The 15,087-nt window shown below is 40.6% G+C and overlaps 2 protein-coding genes across 2 annotated transcripts in view; one reads left to right on the forward strand and one right to left on the reverse strand.

Moving 5' to 3' along the window:
- LOC127577322 (protein LSM14 homolog A-like) overlaps positions 1–10,994 on the forward strand; it is a 60,554-nt gene extending 49,560 nt beyond the window's left edge. The window contains exons 7-10 of the mRNA XM_052028436.1: positions 694–864; positions 3,843–4,020; positions 4,386–4,632; positions 5,198–10,994. Of these exons, the coding sequence (XP_051884396.1) occupies positions 694–864; positions 3,843–4,020; positions 4,386–4,632; positions 5,198–5,221 (620 nt within the window). The 3' untranslated portion in view covers positions 5,222–10,994. The remainder of the gene's footprint in view (positions 1–693; positions 865–3,842; positions 4,021–4,385; positions 4,633–5,197) is intronic.
- A 1,852-nt stretch (positions 10,995–12,846) lies between these two features.
- The window catches only part of LOC127577454 (fatty acyl-CoA hydrolase precursor, medium chain-like), a 459,511-nt gene continuing 457,270 nt past the window's right edge, over positions 12,847–15,087 (reverse strand). The window contains exon 21 of the mRNA XM_052028678.1: positions 12,847–12,862. Within this exon, the coding sequence (XP_051884638.1) occupies positions 12,847–12,862 (16 nt within the window). The remainder of the gene's footprint in view (positions 12,863–15,087) is intronic.

Consider the following 15,087-nt stretch of genomic DNA (forward strand, 5'->3'; position numbering starts at 1 on the left):
AGCAACCTTACAGGAAAAATATTGATTTTAATTTAAAATTCTCTTCCTGAAACCTTGAATCCCCTGCCAGGTCTCATGGGACCTGATCACTTTTGTGATGATGTATGAATGTTGGGTGTCATTGTAGCCTCATCTAATGTTGTTGTGGGCAGGAATAGCCATGCACTAGTCAGCAGTGAAAAACCTGGCTTTTTTGCTTTTAAAAAGTGCCATTGCCCACTGAGCTCATTGTCATAAAGACATTTTTGGCCTGGGAAGAGAGGGGGAAGAGCAACTACCATTCCATCTATCAGAAGGTGATGAGTGAGACAGTAGGATCTGGGTGGTCTATCAACTGTTGCCAGTTCCCAGCCATGGTCTGCAAATCACCTTGCTGGCCAGGGTGAGCCCCAAGCCCCACATCTCAGCACTGAGCAGCCACACTGTTCACCCAGCCCTCCCAACACCAGCCCTTGCCAGCAGCCTCTCTACTCCAAGGTTCTTTTCTATGGTGCTTGGAGAGGTTAGAGTTCACCCCAGGTTCCTGGCTCAGCTTTAGGGAAGACAGGAGCTTACAACAGATTTCTGGCATTCATTTTGCTTCTGGCCTGGCTAAGCCAGCCCTCCTGTCCAGTTTTAGATCCTGATACAGTTTACTGACCCTATTCTGAACTGACTCTTTGATGTACTGACATTCCCTTCCCATGTGTCCAGGGGGCCAGGCTGCCAGGCGAGGTCGCGGTGGAAGTCGAGGAAGGGGTAGGTTTGCTGTCAGACGAGACGGCCCAATGAAGTTCGAGAAAGACTTCGACTTTGAGAGCGCAAATGCACAATTTAACAAAGAGGAGATTGACAGGGAGTTCCAGAATAAACTGAAATTGAAAGGTAACACTCATTTTTCTATCTATTACCTTTTTCTCTGAGGCTACAGTTTCCATGCATTTAATGCACCTGAGATCAAGTGACCATCTGTAAGCATTTATCTTTTTTGGGTCAAATGATAGCTTCAAGTCATTAAGTTGCCACATTATTAAAACTAAGGCAAAATTTCCAGTTAGACTGCAGAGCCTTGCTTTCATTTTCATTGCTTCTCAACCTGAACCCAGAAAGGCATTTGCTGATTCGGCAGTAACTGTGGTTGAGAAAGTCCAGTTGTTAATCCAGTGAATGAGTTTAAAGTAATGGAGTATTATCCCTGATTTACTTAAGTCCCAACTAATGGACCTCGTGAATCAGTCTTTGGGATAGATGTAAACATTGGATTTCTGAGAAGATGTAATTTACTGAAGAAATGAGGAGGAAATGAAGAGGAGAGAAATTTAGTGAGTTGTTGTCGTCTGGAACAAGTACCTGAAAGGTTATGGAAGTTGATTCAGTAGTACTTGGAAAGAAGAAATGGGGAGTGGAGGGTTGCTGTGGATGAACATTACAGGGCAGTGGATTGGGGTCATTTGAAGCCATTCTCAGAGAACCAGCATGGGCTTTGCTGGGCTGATGACACTTACTGTACAGCATTAATTTGGGGAAGTGGATAAAATCAGGTCGTTGATGGAAAGTACTGTGTTAGAGCCAATAAGACTCTGCTTACTGAGGTGCATCGGCTGAGTTGGGACTGTCTGCTGGATGTAGTGGACAGTGCTCCCGATTCTGAACAGAAGGATTCTCGGTTCAAGGTGCATTCCAGGACCTGGGCATTTGATGTGTGCTAGTTCTCCAATGCAGTATTGATGCAGATGAAACTGCCATCTGCCTCCTATGCTTTTTTCAAATAAACATTATAACTACTGCACACACTTTTTCACAAGAAAGGAGAGCTAAAAACCAGAGGGCATAGGTTTAAGGTGAGAGGTGAAAGACTTAAAAGCGACCTTAGGGGCAAGTTCTTCACGGAGAGGGTGGTGCCTACATGGATTGAGGTGCTAGACGAAGTGGTTGAGGCAGGTACAATCACAGCATTCAAAAGACATTTGGATAAGTATGCGGATAAGAAAGGTTTGGAGGGATATGGGCCAAACGTGGGCAAGTGGGACTAGCTTGGGCACCATGTTTGGCATAGACGGGTTGGGCTGAAAGGCCTGTTCCTGTTACTCTTGATTCTATGACCTTGACCCTGTTCACCCAACATTGCGTAAAGCACATTTACTGGTCGTTAGTCTCTTCTTTGAAATGAGATTATTTGACGTGGGCAAACAAATTTTGTACGTGGTAAGAACTCGCTTAATACTTAATGTGAAGTGCTTTAAGCTGTTTGTGAGAAATCAAGTGCTGCAATTACTCAGGTCTCGTTTAATATCTCTTTTCACAATTCCTAAAGTAAAGCTCAACTCTAGAAGGACTCAACAATCTTGTACAGTGAGAGATAGTAAGACAAAGCAACGTGCAAATGAGACAGAAAAACTCCAAATAGTGGTGGTAACTTGTAATACGTGGGCCTGGAGTAATAGCCCAGAGTCCTGAATTCAAATCCTACCACAGGATATGTGGAATTTAAATTCTGTTCATCATTTGGAAAAAGAACAACTCGTCTTTATTGATAACCACAAAAAACTACTGATTTGTTCTAAAATCTATCTGGTTTATTAATATCTTTCAGGGGAAGAAATCTGTCATTCTTACCCAGTTTGTCCTTTCTGGATTCCAGATCTCTATTCCATGTCGTTGACATTTAAATGCTCTCTGAAATGGCCAAGCAAGTCACTCAGTTGTACCATTACAACATTACACCCTATCAAGGCAACTGGGGATGGACAGTAAATGTTTGCCTTTCCAGCAGTGCTGACATTCTTAAAATAAAATTGCCAAAACAAAAGATGAAACTAAAATTATCAAAGGATAACACGTTGGAACTCCAAAGCTAGTAAAGTCAACATCTGAAAGCGAAAGACTAGCATTTCTATAGTGCCTATGACAATCTTGGAATGTCCCAAAGCACTTTGCAGCCATTGAAATACCTTGTGAAGTGTTGTTATTATTATCGTGTAGAAAACATGACAGCCAGCTTGACATCTCCTACAGTACAAGAGATCAAAAGTACTTGAATAATTGCCAAGTGCTTTAAGGACATTGTGCAGATACCTGATTGTTGGCTTTTCAATTGGTAAGTCAATGACTTACAGCTTTGTATTGTAATCATGTTCTTATTTTGTCAATTAGTTACACAGATCAGGAAACAGGCCCTTTGGCCTACTGTGTCTACGTTGGCTATTTTGCAACACTTGGCCCGTAGCCTTCTATGCTGTTATAGTTTAGGTGCTCATCTAAATATTTAAATGTTGTGGGAGTGCCTGCCTTCACCACCTCCCCGGCCTGTGTGTTCCAGATTTCAACCACCCTCTGAGTGAAAACTTCTTCCTCAAATCCCCTTTAATCTCCTACCCCTTAACTTAAATCTGTGCTCTCGGGTCACATCTTAGCAGAGACAATATTTCTGATTATTTCCCCTATCTATGCTCCCTGATAATTTTATGTACCTCAGACAGGTCCTGCTTCAGCCTTTTCTGCTCCAAGGAAATCAGCCCAGGCTTTCCAGTGTCATGTCATAGCTGAAAAGCTCCATCTCAGGCAGTGCTCTGGGAACCTTCTCTCCACCTACTCCAGCGCAGTCATCTGCTTTCCAAAGTGTAGTGACCAGAGCAGCACACAATACTCCAGCTGTGGCCTAACCAAGGTTTTATATAGTTGTACTGTTATCTCCCTGCTCTTAAGTTCTCTGTCCCAGCTAATAAAGGCACAGATCCCATATGCTGCCTTAACCACTTCATGTATTTGTGCATCTGCCTTCTGGGATCCTTGGATATGTACAGCAAAGTTCCACTCTTCCTCTGTACTTCCCAGTGTCCTACCATTCATGTTTTTCCTAACAGATGATAAGCAGCCGGATAAAGCAGAGAAGGCAATAAATGGTGAAGATAAAGGAGACTCAGGGATTGAAACACAAAACAGTGAAGGAAATGCTGATGAAGAGGATACTTCAGGACCGAAATGCTACTATGACAAAACCAAATCGTTTTTTGACAACATCTCTTGTGATAATGAGACAAGGTATTTATTCTTTAGAAAACTGCTCAGTTGTCCCATCTCCTGACTTGAATTCCATGTCCCAAAGCTGACCCTTTCCCAGGATTTGGCCTCAATATATTAGCTTAAATATAGATATTTGGACGATGGAGCTTGGCGGCTGGGAAGTGAAACCTTAGTGGCTTACTTGGATCACTTAGGATTTAAGATAAGATGTTTGAGTGGTGCAGGAATCAAGGGATATGCTTCAAATCTGAGTAATTGAAGGCCATGCCATCACCCAAATCATGGTTGATGGGAAAACAGAATCCAGAATATGTATTGCTTTCTCTGTAATGTAAGTGTTAACATTTGTGTTCATTGAGAATTCAGTTTAACTCTCCTTCCAGCTATTTTTCTTCCAGGGATCGAAGACCAACGTGGGCTGAGGAGAGGAGGATAAATGCGGAAACATTTGGAATCCCATTGCGCTCAATGCGTGGTCGTGCAGGCTACAGAGGCCGCGGCGGCTACGCGTACAGGGGTGGGCGGGGTCGTGGAGGGAGAGGGAACTATGGCCCTCCCCGTGGTGGCTATCGTGGAGGATTTCGAGGAAGCCGTGGTGGAGATAGAGAGTTTTCAGACTTCGAATACAGGGTAACTCTTCCCACAGTTTCACAACTTTTCTTTTATAATTGTACATATCCTGCTGGAGATTGAAATGGAAGACTGTTCTACTGGGGTAATTTGGAAGTTGTTTCAGAATAATGTCATGCATTCTAAATTTAATATGCTTGGTGGCATATGATAATACATAGTTATAGAGTCATACAACATGGAAACAGGCCCTTCAGCCCACCAAATCCATGCCAGCTGTCAAGCACCCATTTATACCAAACCCATTTTTCTTATTCTCTGAATATTCCCATTGACTCCTGCACGGATTCTACCACTCACCTACACGCTCAGGGCAACTAAATGGCCAGCTAACCTATCAACCCACACCTACTTGAGATGTGGGAGGAAACCGGAGCTCCTGGGGGAAATCCATGCAGTCACAGTGACAGCACCAGAGGTCAGCATTGAACCCGGTCACTGAAGCTGTGAGACAGCAGCTCTTACCAGCTGCGCTACTATGCCTAGAATGCAGGGAAAACTGGAAATAAGACTGATTTTGCCCCACTGTAAATCATTTATTAATGTTTCCATTTTTTCCCCACAGAAGGACAATAAAGTTGCTGCATAGTACACAAGATGGCGTTTGCAAAAGAAGGACTTTAGATCTACTCAGTCCAGAGAAATTGTTTCATTTCAAACTTATTTTTGACAGCAAGAATGAAGAAATTAATTTGCTGTTCATCTGTCACCAGCACTGGTATTTACGTGCTTGACTTCAAAGGGGGAACACGCAATGTCTTGTGGAGAAGGTTCGTCTTTATGATGTTGAGCATTAAATATTTGTCTTTGAAATAGAAGGAAAATTTGTAAATGTATAGATGAGACAAAAAAATACAACTAGTATGTTGGAGCTTTCCAGTATTTTTGCATTGATAATGAGAGCGCTTTCTTATTACTGAAAATGTTTGATAAAATGCTGTCAGTTGCAAGAAATACTGTATGCAGCCGGCCATCTACTGTGATTTGCATTTTGACCCGCTGAGATTCACAGGAAATTACATTGAAAGCTTTTAAGATTTATTTTTTCGGTGAAACAGTAAAACAGCTTTATTGTGCGTAGGGTAAAAAAAAACTTAACACATGGCTGTGCTTGTCTTGTAGTGGGGAAAGATGGGATCAGAAATATTTCATGACACACTCCTCTGATCTTCCCCCCCACCCCCAACCCCTTTGGATGGGGATGAATTGCATATTTCTGCTTTATGAAGGTGTTCTCCAGTAGAATTTTTGATTTTGAACAAAAACATGAGAGGAAAAAGGTTAAGATTCATAGTGTTTTTTAAAAAATTCAGTAAATTTAGCTATGGCATATAAAGCATAAAGGGATCCAAAGAGGAATAATTTTTGAATTAATGTAGATATTACGTGAACAGTTTTTGAACTCTGTTGTTTGCAAGTAATATATAGTGTATGGTTAGTCCCCTGATAACATATTTCCCAAACATTGAGGTTGAAGGTACAAGAGATGAAATTCCTCTGCTGTCCTTGTTAATTTTTCATCTACTTCCTTGCTATGCTTGCCATGTAACAATAAAAGTAACTATACACTAAGTATAATTGAATGACTAACTAATGTCAGTCGTGAGTTTGAGGAAGTAGTTCAGTCACATGAGTCTTTGCTCCTGTGCTTCATGATATCCAAGCTGCTTGATTTGAATTATATTTGTGGTACTTGCTACAGATCTAATATGTTCTCTTTTTATTTGAGTTCTTTATACACTCTAGATGGGGGAGGGGGGAAGCTCTGTTAGATCAGGGGTAAGGGTGCAACTGGGAATCCAGGTCAATGCATAACGAATAACTTCATGCTTATCAGCATGACGAAGCTGTCCTCATTTCTGGCCATAGGTGTGGAAGGTCATTTCTGAGTTTGCTTTCTGCTGCGCCGTACAAGTCTTCCTTCAGTTAGGAATAGCATTAGCAAGTTTGCAATTTCCAGTGAATTTTACTGTTTAAAGGGGGAGGTGGGGAAGTTTGGGAATGCAGTACTTAAGGGAAGGTGAGGATAGGACTTTATTTTAACCTTTGTTCAGAGATGACTCCCACCAATAACAAAATCCAGCGTTGACCCACTTGGCCTGCACTGTTACATCTTGATGGGACATCTGTTTTTGGTAGATGTCATTAATGTTCCATAGAGTTGCACGTGTGTGTTCAGGAGAAAAGGAAACCTGAATTCTTACCTTGCTCTTCAATCGTAACTTGATAGTGTTTTTACAGAATGAATCCCAAATATAATTTAAAAATTTGAATTGATTATCCTGACCTGTGGACTTAATTGTATCATAACAACTGCCTTGAAAGGTGTTATGCAAATCCAGACTGGCAGAAGATTGGTGATAATATGCCACTGTTCAGATGGTATCTCGTGCTTATTTGAATTAAACTGTCCCCTCTTGACATTTGACTGTAAATAGATCAGGTGCTGAGAGGAAGAATTTTCCTACTTTTTCATCCTCCCTCCACTTAGCTGTCAATATTAATCAGATGCTCTTGTTATTTACAGCATGGTGTTTTGGTGTACCTTCTTTATACCTCACTGACTTGACATGCAGTTTTTATTCAGTGATAATAAATAAACCATTGTTCAGTAAATTCTGCTGCCTGGTTACATGTTTGTAGGATTGCATTTATTAGTGGAAAAATGAAGGTGCAATTGATTTGTGTTTGAGAACGGGGTGAAGAATATTTGAACAAATAGCTTTAGTACAACTTTATAGTTTCTAATTTGACAACACCACCCTGGGAATAGGGGAGAGAACAACAAGAGTTTGCAATCCTGATTGCTGTCTGGTTGGATATTGGACAAGTGAGGTCAAATGGGATCAAAGAGACAAAATAAGGTTTGTAACATGCTGTATCTGCATCCAAAGTTATTCCCTGACCCTCACTGCATTGACGCTGCTGAACTTGGACTTGAGTGAGTTACAGGAGAGCTGTTGATTTCAGTTTCAGTGGCACCTCATGAATGTTGTCGGTGGGGAAGTGTTGAAACTTGCACACTGACACCTGCATTGATGATGAGCCAAATGACCTGCTTGCAATAAACTGAACGGTAGTTCTTTCAATTACAGAGAACTCTTTTGTTAATGCTGTGATTCTGCAAACCTGATGGATTGAGTCACTCAAGGTCACGTTGAGACTTTCATTGTTTTCCCAGCTTGGGTTGGTAGATATTTGGAAAAAGGCAACCCAACCTTGTCAAATAGATGACCAATATATTGAACTTTTGCAAGCGTGTGCAATATTCAGTGGTAGCCAAGTGTAGGGAGACGCTGGCAGCAGATCTATTTGAACACATCTAGAAGTAATTGGGTGGAGTAGAGAGATTCCACAACTTCTTAACCATACCTGCAGTCCAGGGTATAAAACCAGATACCCAATTGCTGGGATGACTGTCTCCACTGTCTTCTCTCTGGAAGGAACCATTATGAGATGACTATCATTGATTTTAACCCAACATCTGGGGATTGTGTGCCCACTACACTGTTGACATCAACATGATAATCTCAGTTGCGATATCTGATGTGAAGCTGGAAGAAGTGGACTTTGATTTATGAGTGGTTGGGATTGTGGAGAGAGACCCTTTATTCTGCACTGAATCCTTGTTGGACTTCTACAGGTAGTCAAAAATGTAGTTTTAATCTTATGGAAATCACTGTCTGTGGTGAAATCATTCAATTACCTGATCATTTACTTCACAGGAGTTTTAAAAGATGGTCTGGGCTTGCATTTTGGTTGTACTGTTTCCCCCTATATATTCAAAGCTGAAACTATTTATTCATTATTCAGTGACATTTTGGCAGAGACATTTTGTTTCCCTCCTTGTTGTTTAGGACTGGGGCAATTTCATTACTTCACTCATTCAAATATAATCAAGTAAGTTTGCAGTATATTTAATCAGGTATCATCTTTGATATTGTCTCAAGATGCATCTTCATTTAGATTGTGTACATAGGTGCTAAAGTAAAGTAACCGTGTTTTTTTTTGAGTGAAGAGATGATTTAAAATCTGGAAGCTTTAAACCAAATGGCTATGTAGATCAGAGGCCTGTTGTCTTGCCTGAATATCTAAATTCTCTGATGCCTCACAGATGTAAACAACATTTAGATTTTAGCTTTTTCCTTTTTGTAATTTTAAAATTGTAAAATAGCTGAACTGGGTGTATTTGTAATAGACCTGCAGATTAAGAAATTGATCTGAAATAATGTTGGGAATTTGGGTGCAGAGTTGTGAATTTTTGTACATGGCCTGGGTTTTGCGAACTGCTGGGAAGTATTTTAATATTCACCTCTTTGGTGCTGTTTGGATTTTGTTGGAGTCGCAACAAACTGCTCCTTTAATGCATTTGTTTTGAGGTAATTTAAGTCCAAATAGATTTAACAATAATGTAAAAGGTTTGGCAGTGTAAGAGATTCTAATGTTGCGCATGGTAATTGGATCCGGTAAGAATTGCAATGTCAATTTTTCAGGTTTGGATTGGAAGTTGGACTAAAAACTATCAATTTATTTATTTAAACTCTTTGTGTAGTTTGATATAAATATGTCAATGAAGGTTGAGTGCCTGTTGTTAGTAAGTGCTGAATTTCATTGTCATTGACAGGTAGATTCCAACAGGATATAACTTGGCTCAAGGCAAAAATGGTTATCACCCCCTCCTCATTACATAATGTATGGACAACAGACAACTGGGAACAGAGGGTGAATGCTAAACCAGTCCCATAAAAAGGGAGCTGGATAAATCACAAACAGGATTAAAGACTGCCTGGCAGGATGGGGTCTGAGCTGATCTAATGTCCTGTGGAGGTTAATAGTTCACATGCTGTTGGCTTTAAATGGCCTGACAAGAGTGGGGGGGGGTGGGTGTAGGTGGATTGCCTGTGATGTAAGAGCCACTGTTGAACAATGGTCCATTTCAAGATAAAACCATCACTGAGCTTCTTACTTTTAATATAGATGTTTTTTTTCTTTAAAAAAATTCTAGTTCTTCGTTAAATGAACAAATTTTATATAGAATGAACATTTGAAGGTGAAACATTGATTCCTGGTCAGGTGTGGAATTCCCATCAAAAACACTGCCTCGTTCCAGTTTTTGATTTGAGGAATTAAAGTGCTGGAGCACCAAATCAGTGTGTATAAATTCCGTGCTTTGAGATATGTCCATTGTGACCGTGAGTGTAGCAGTGACAGAATAGAGTTTAACATGTGAATGGAAAATGTGAGGATAGATACACCCATTAATCTTAAAGCTTATGGTTTTTTTGTGTAATGGTTCCCCATAAATTGGTCTTCAGAAGGAAAAATGTAATGCCTTTCCCACAATGGGTGTGCAGGAATCTATTAACATTGGGTGGTTTTTATGTTCCTTTACATTCAGTTAAGTGACCTAAAAGTTACAAGTGAAAATTGATAAACTAATACCTTTTTTTGAGTTGGGGGTTTGTTAAATGTGTTCTTGGTATTTTTGAATGATGAGGAATTACAGTCCTATTTGTTATCTTGGTAATTGTCTAGATGTTAGAATTATCACCTTAGAATTACAATTCTTTCCTGTTGGGCTGCATTGAACATTGTTATTTGCCAACTTCTGGAATTGGAGAAGAGTGAAGGAAAGACGGACCAGGACGTCCTCAATGATACTCCATTGCTTTTTCAGGCTGGTGCTCTTGTTGATTAAGGGAGTTCAGTCGTAGGAGATGGCACATAGGTTTGAAATTGAAGATTTAACCATTAATCAAATCAACTTTCTTGCCATCAACTAGGGCTTCTGGTTTCACCATTAAATGAACTGGAATAGTGGGGGAGGGGGGAGAGTCTGTAAATCTCGAACCACTGGATTATCTTCATGTACAGTATCTTGACCTAGGAGTAAAGGGTCCTCTGGTAATAAGAATGAGATGGAATCATTTTTGAGTCAGGAAAATAAATATTGATAACACTTGATGTTTGAAAATAGTGGGCAGTGGTTAAAGATGGTCTCTGTAACTATTAAGAAAAATTCTGTACATTCAAATCTAAGGCATGATCAAGTAGCAATAATAGATTTCATGTACTATTCTGCCAGAGAGGTCACAATCCTGAGTTTGCAGGCTCTCTTTTGTACGGATTTGTTTCTGAAACATGAGCCCCTTGTTTCTCCTATCCCCTCCTCCACCACCACCCCACTGTGCAGCAGAATTAAATCAAGACAGTTGGATTTTACAATTTTTTTTAAAAACTGGGCATTAATTGACTGATTTTTGACCTGAAAGCATAACATTTCCTAATGAGCTTTCTTGATGAATTGTACCTCTGTGTCTATGTATGTACTTCGAACACCTTAATAAAAAAAATTAAATTCACTGGGAGTTTTCATGTGTGAAATTTATGTATGATTTCTTGATTGATTACTGAACGCTTTGTTGGAAAGTTGATGCTTATCGTGCCTCAATGAGATTTTTAAACGTGTAGTGTAGAATCACACACCATAGAAAGGAGGTCATTGGGTCCATCATACTAGTGCTAGCTCTTTGGGAACAATTATCCAATTAGCCCCTCTCTCCTGAGCTGTTTTCTTAGCCCTACAGTTTTTTTCCCCCCCAAGTATTTATCCACTTCCCCTTTGCAACTTAATGGAATGCTTCCATTGTTTTTTCCAGACAGTACAAGTCCTGAGCAGTCTTGGGGGAGAAGCACAACCTCTCCCTTGTTACCTTAACTCGTGTTTCCATGTAGCCATCTTTAAGAGTTGAGCAGAGGACTTTGCAGTGTCATCATTTATGAATAAATTCTATTTGTTTTCCTATTACTGATTCCCAATTTGGAAACATACATTTCCTCAACAGATGTGTACAGTAATTTCTGAAGCAAATTTAAACATTCTAACACTTTTGACAGTTATCTATTTGCATTGCACATTATCAAATGTATTGTACACTGTCATGGATTTGAATAAACTCTGCAACTTGCTTTTTGCCCATAACTAGAGCCCACAATTGACAGTAAAGTAAGTGATCAAATACTTTGTACACCCTGCTCTCATTCACAGAAACACATCCGTGACTTTTGATTTGAAGTCTGACCCAAAAATGCTGTGAGCTGTGGCAGCTATCACAGAGTCTGTGTATCTAGTGGTCAATTAACACAATGTTCTTGGAGAAAATATTGAGAAATATGAAAAATACGTGAAGGAAAAACCCAAATATTGAAAAGTATAGAAATGGAGGATTATTCTATTATGCAAATCTGTGCTCAGTGGTTTAATTTCTCCCTAAATAATCACCAAGATGTGTGTTCTCCAACTCCATCTGTTCCTAAACCCTACAGCACCTCTACTCTTAAATGACTCCTTCAGTGACCAAGATTGTTGAATTGTGTGGTCTGAAAATGCACTTGGATGTTTTACTATGCTGAAGCTTCTACCTAAACCCTGAAAAAAAGCAAGGGTTTTAAAATTGGATTCATTTTCAAATATTTCAATAATATTTTATGGAATAAAAGCACTGGTATATGGGTTTTCAACAGACCAATCGGGTCATCATTTCCCCAGAGTTTACCTCTGATGTCACCCTCTCATCCATAACTTCCTGGATTGAAAAGGTGATCAATGGGCTAAGATGCTGGTCAAATATGTGCTGCTGCTGTTCTATGTGTAAAAACAATGTGACGTAAAATATTCTTCAACTGAGAAGCTGCATCTTAAATAGTTGGTACAGTGTGAACAGGTTGTTTCATTTTCACACAAAAGCAGGTTTCTCTAATAGTGTTGATTAGGTCTCCAGAAAAAAATTGAGATGTTGAACATATACAAAACTTAATGAAAAAGCAAACCGACTACAAAATGCTGGAAATCTGAAATATAAAAAAAATTCTGGAATCACTCAGCAACTCAGCCAGCATGGGGAGGGAAAACAAGTTTAATGTTTTATCAGAACTAGGACAATTTTGAAGACATGTTTTAAGTTGTGGAAAAGTGTGTTGGAGTGATAAAAGGGAATATAGATAGGATGGAGACCAAGGCATGATGCAGACAATATTGCTGCCAACTTGAGGTAAACTTGTAAATTGCAACTGATCTGCCTGAAGGCAGTGTAAATAGAAGAAAAAAACGCTAAAATTGGGAGCTGCCGTTGTTGGAAATCTAAAATAAAAATAAGGTTGGAAATAACCAGCAGGTCAAGAAGCCTCCGTGAAGAGGGAAAGACTGAGTTAATGTTATAGTTTGATGATGTATCGTGAGAACTGGCCATTAAAAACAGAAAATGATGAAAATAATCAGCAGCACTGGAAGGAGAGAGTGTTAACATTTCAGGTTGAAGAACTTTAGTCAGAATTGGGAAAGAGAAAAGGTAAGTTTTAAGTTGGAGAGCAGGTTGGTGGGGGTGGGTAGTACAACCGGAATACCTGTGGTAGGGTGAGGCCAGGGATGCTGTGGTGATAAGTAATGGCTGTTGGGTTGGTGGCAGCAGTTGGAGAGTGATAATCCAGAGAAAATGCAGGGGCTGTTTGACGGCCGCTCAGGCTGTGCTAATGGAGAGAGGAAACTGGCTCTAAGCAGGAGCTATGGTTCAGGAAGTGGGGAAACAGAGGCACTTGTCTGGGAAGTCTCATCACCAGAACAAGTACAATGGAGAATGGAATGAAGGCGGGGTGGCAGGAAGTAGACAGGCCATGTGAAGGTGAAAACGGTGGGAATTGGCAGCAGAAGTAATAAAATGTTTGAGTTCTGTGTGAGGAAGCAACACCAATGCAGTCGTTGGTGTCCCAGAAAGAAGAATTGAGGCAGGGGCTTCTAAGTGGGTCTGAAACGAAGACTTCCACTATTCCAAAGAAAGAGCTTGGGGTTGTGCGAGTTCACATAGTTTCTCCAGCTCAAAGGAGTAGTTAAGTGGAATTAAAGGAGGATTTGGAGACACTAGACTAGATGCTGGGATCTGGAGCAACAAACAATCTGCTGGAGGAACTCTGGGTCAACCCGCATTTGGGAGAAGTGCAGAGGGGGGAGGAGGAGGAATTGTCGAGCAGAGCTCCAAAATGCAGAGAGATCTCTATCTCCTTACGATGTTAGGGAGCTGTTCAGCCCGCTGAGTTAATCTCTGACCCAATCCCATTTTTTCCCCCGTAACCTCTACTCTCAAATGCCAAATTTAAGAACCTTAGATACTACCACCAGCTGCTTACACAAGGGAAAATTTACAGTGGTCAATTAACCAAACAACTGGCACTTCTTTGGGATGTGGAAGGAAACTGCACCTGTGGAAACCCACACAGTCACAAGGAGAACTTGTAAGCTCCATACAAAGTACCAGAGGTCAGACAAACCTTTGTTGCTGCAGCTGTGAGATGGTTCTGTAACCTGCAGCACCCAGAGGATAGCTTGGTCAGGCTCAGTAGGTTTCTACAGGAGTTTAAAGGCAACTTCATGGAGATGTACAAGATCCTGAGGGATCTGGATAGGGAGAAACCAGAATTTTGGATCAATGTTCAGATATTTTTCAGGCAGAGAGAGATTCTTAATAAGCAGGGAAAAGTTAGCCATGGATAGACAGGAATATGTAGTTGAGATTACGATCAGATCAGTCTTGAGAGGCCAAAAGTAGCCTGTTCCTAATTTGTACTTCAGTATGGAAAGGGTGGTTATCTGAACTTGTTCAGTGTTGAATCACGAGGCCTTAGATGTACTTAGTAAGAAGATGAGGTGCTGTTCCTCAAGCTAGCTTTGGTCCTCATTGAAACAGTGCAAGAGGTCGAAGACAGATGTGGGTGTGGTGTGGAGGACACGACTTTCAGGCAGCCAGAAGCTTCAGGATCACTCATGCAGATTGAACAGTTGTGTTCAGCAAAATAGTCACCCAATCCACATTTTCTTTCTTCAATGCAGCAGAGACCACATTGTGAGCATTGAATGCAGTACTCCAGATTACAGGAAATATAAATGAATCACTGATTCACCAGGAAGGAATCTTCTGGAGTCCCTGACTGGCTTTGGAGGCAGTGCAGAGGAGGTTCACCAGGATGATTCCAGAGATGAGGGGGTTAGCCTATGAGGAGAGATTGAGCCGCCTGGGACTATACTCACTGGAATTCAGAAGAATGAGAGGGGATCTTATAGAAACATGTAAAATTATGAACGTGATAGAAAAAATAGAGACAGGAAGGTTGTTTCCACTGGTAAGTGAGAACATGTCCTCAAGATTCGGAGGGATAGATTTAGGACGGAGATGAGGAGAAACTGCTTTTCCCAGTGAGTAGTGAATCTTATGGGATTCTCTGCCTGGGGAAGCAGTGGAGGCTACCTCATTAAATATATTTAAGATACAAATAGATTTTTGCATAGTAGGGGAATTAAGGGTTATGGGGAAAAGGCAGGTAGGTGGATCTGAGTCCACTGCCAGATCAGCCATGATCTTATTGAATGGTGGAGCAGGCTCGACGGGCCAGATGGCCTCCTCCTTC

The sequence above is a fragment of the Pristis pectinata genome, chromosome 13, assembly GCF_009764475.1.
Source record: "Pristis pectinata isolate sPriPec2 chromosome 13, sPriPec2.1.pri, whole genome shotgun sequence".
NCBI lineage: Eukaryota > Metazoa > Chordata > Chondrichthyes > Rhinopristiformes > Pristidae > Pristis > Pristis pectinata.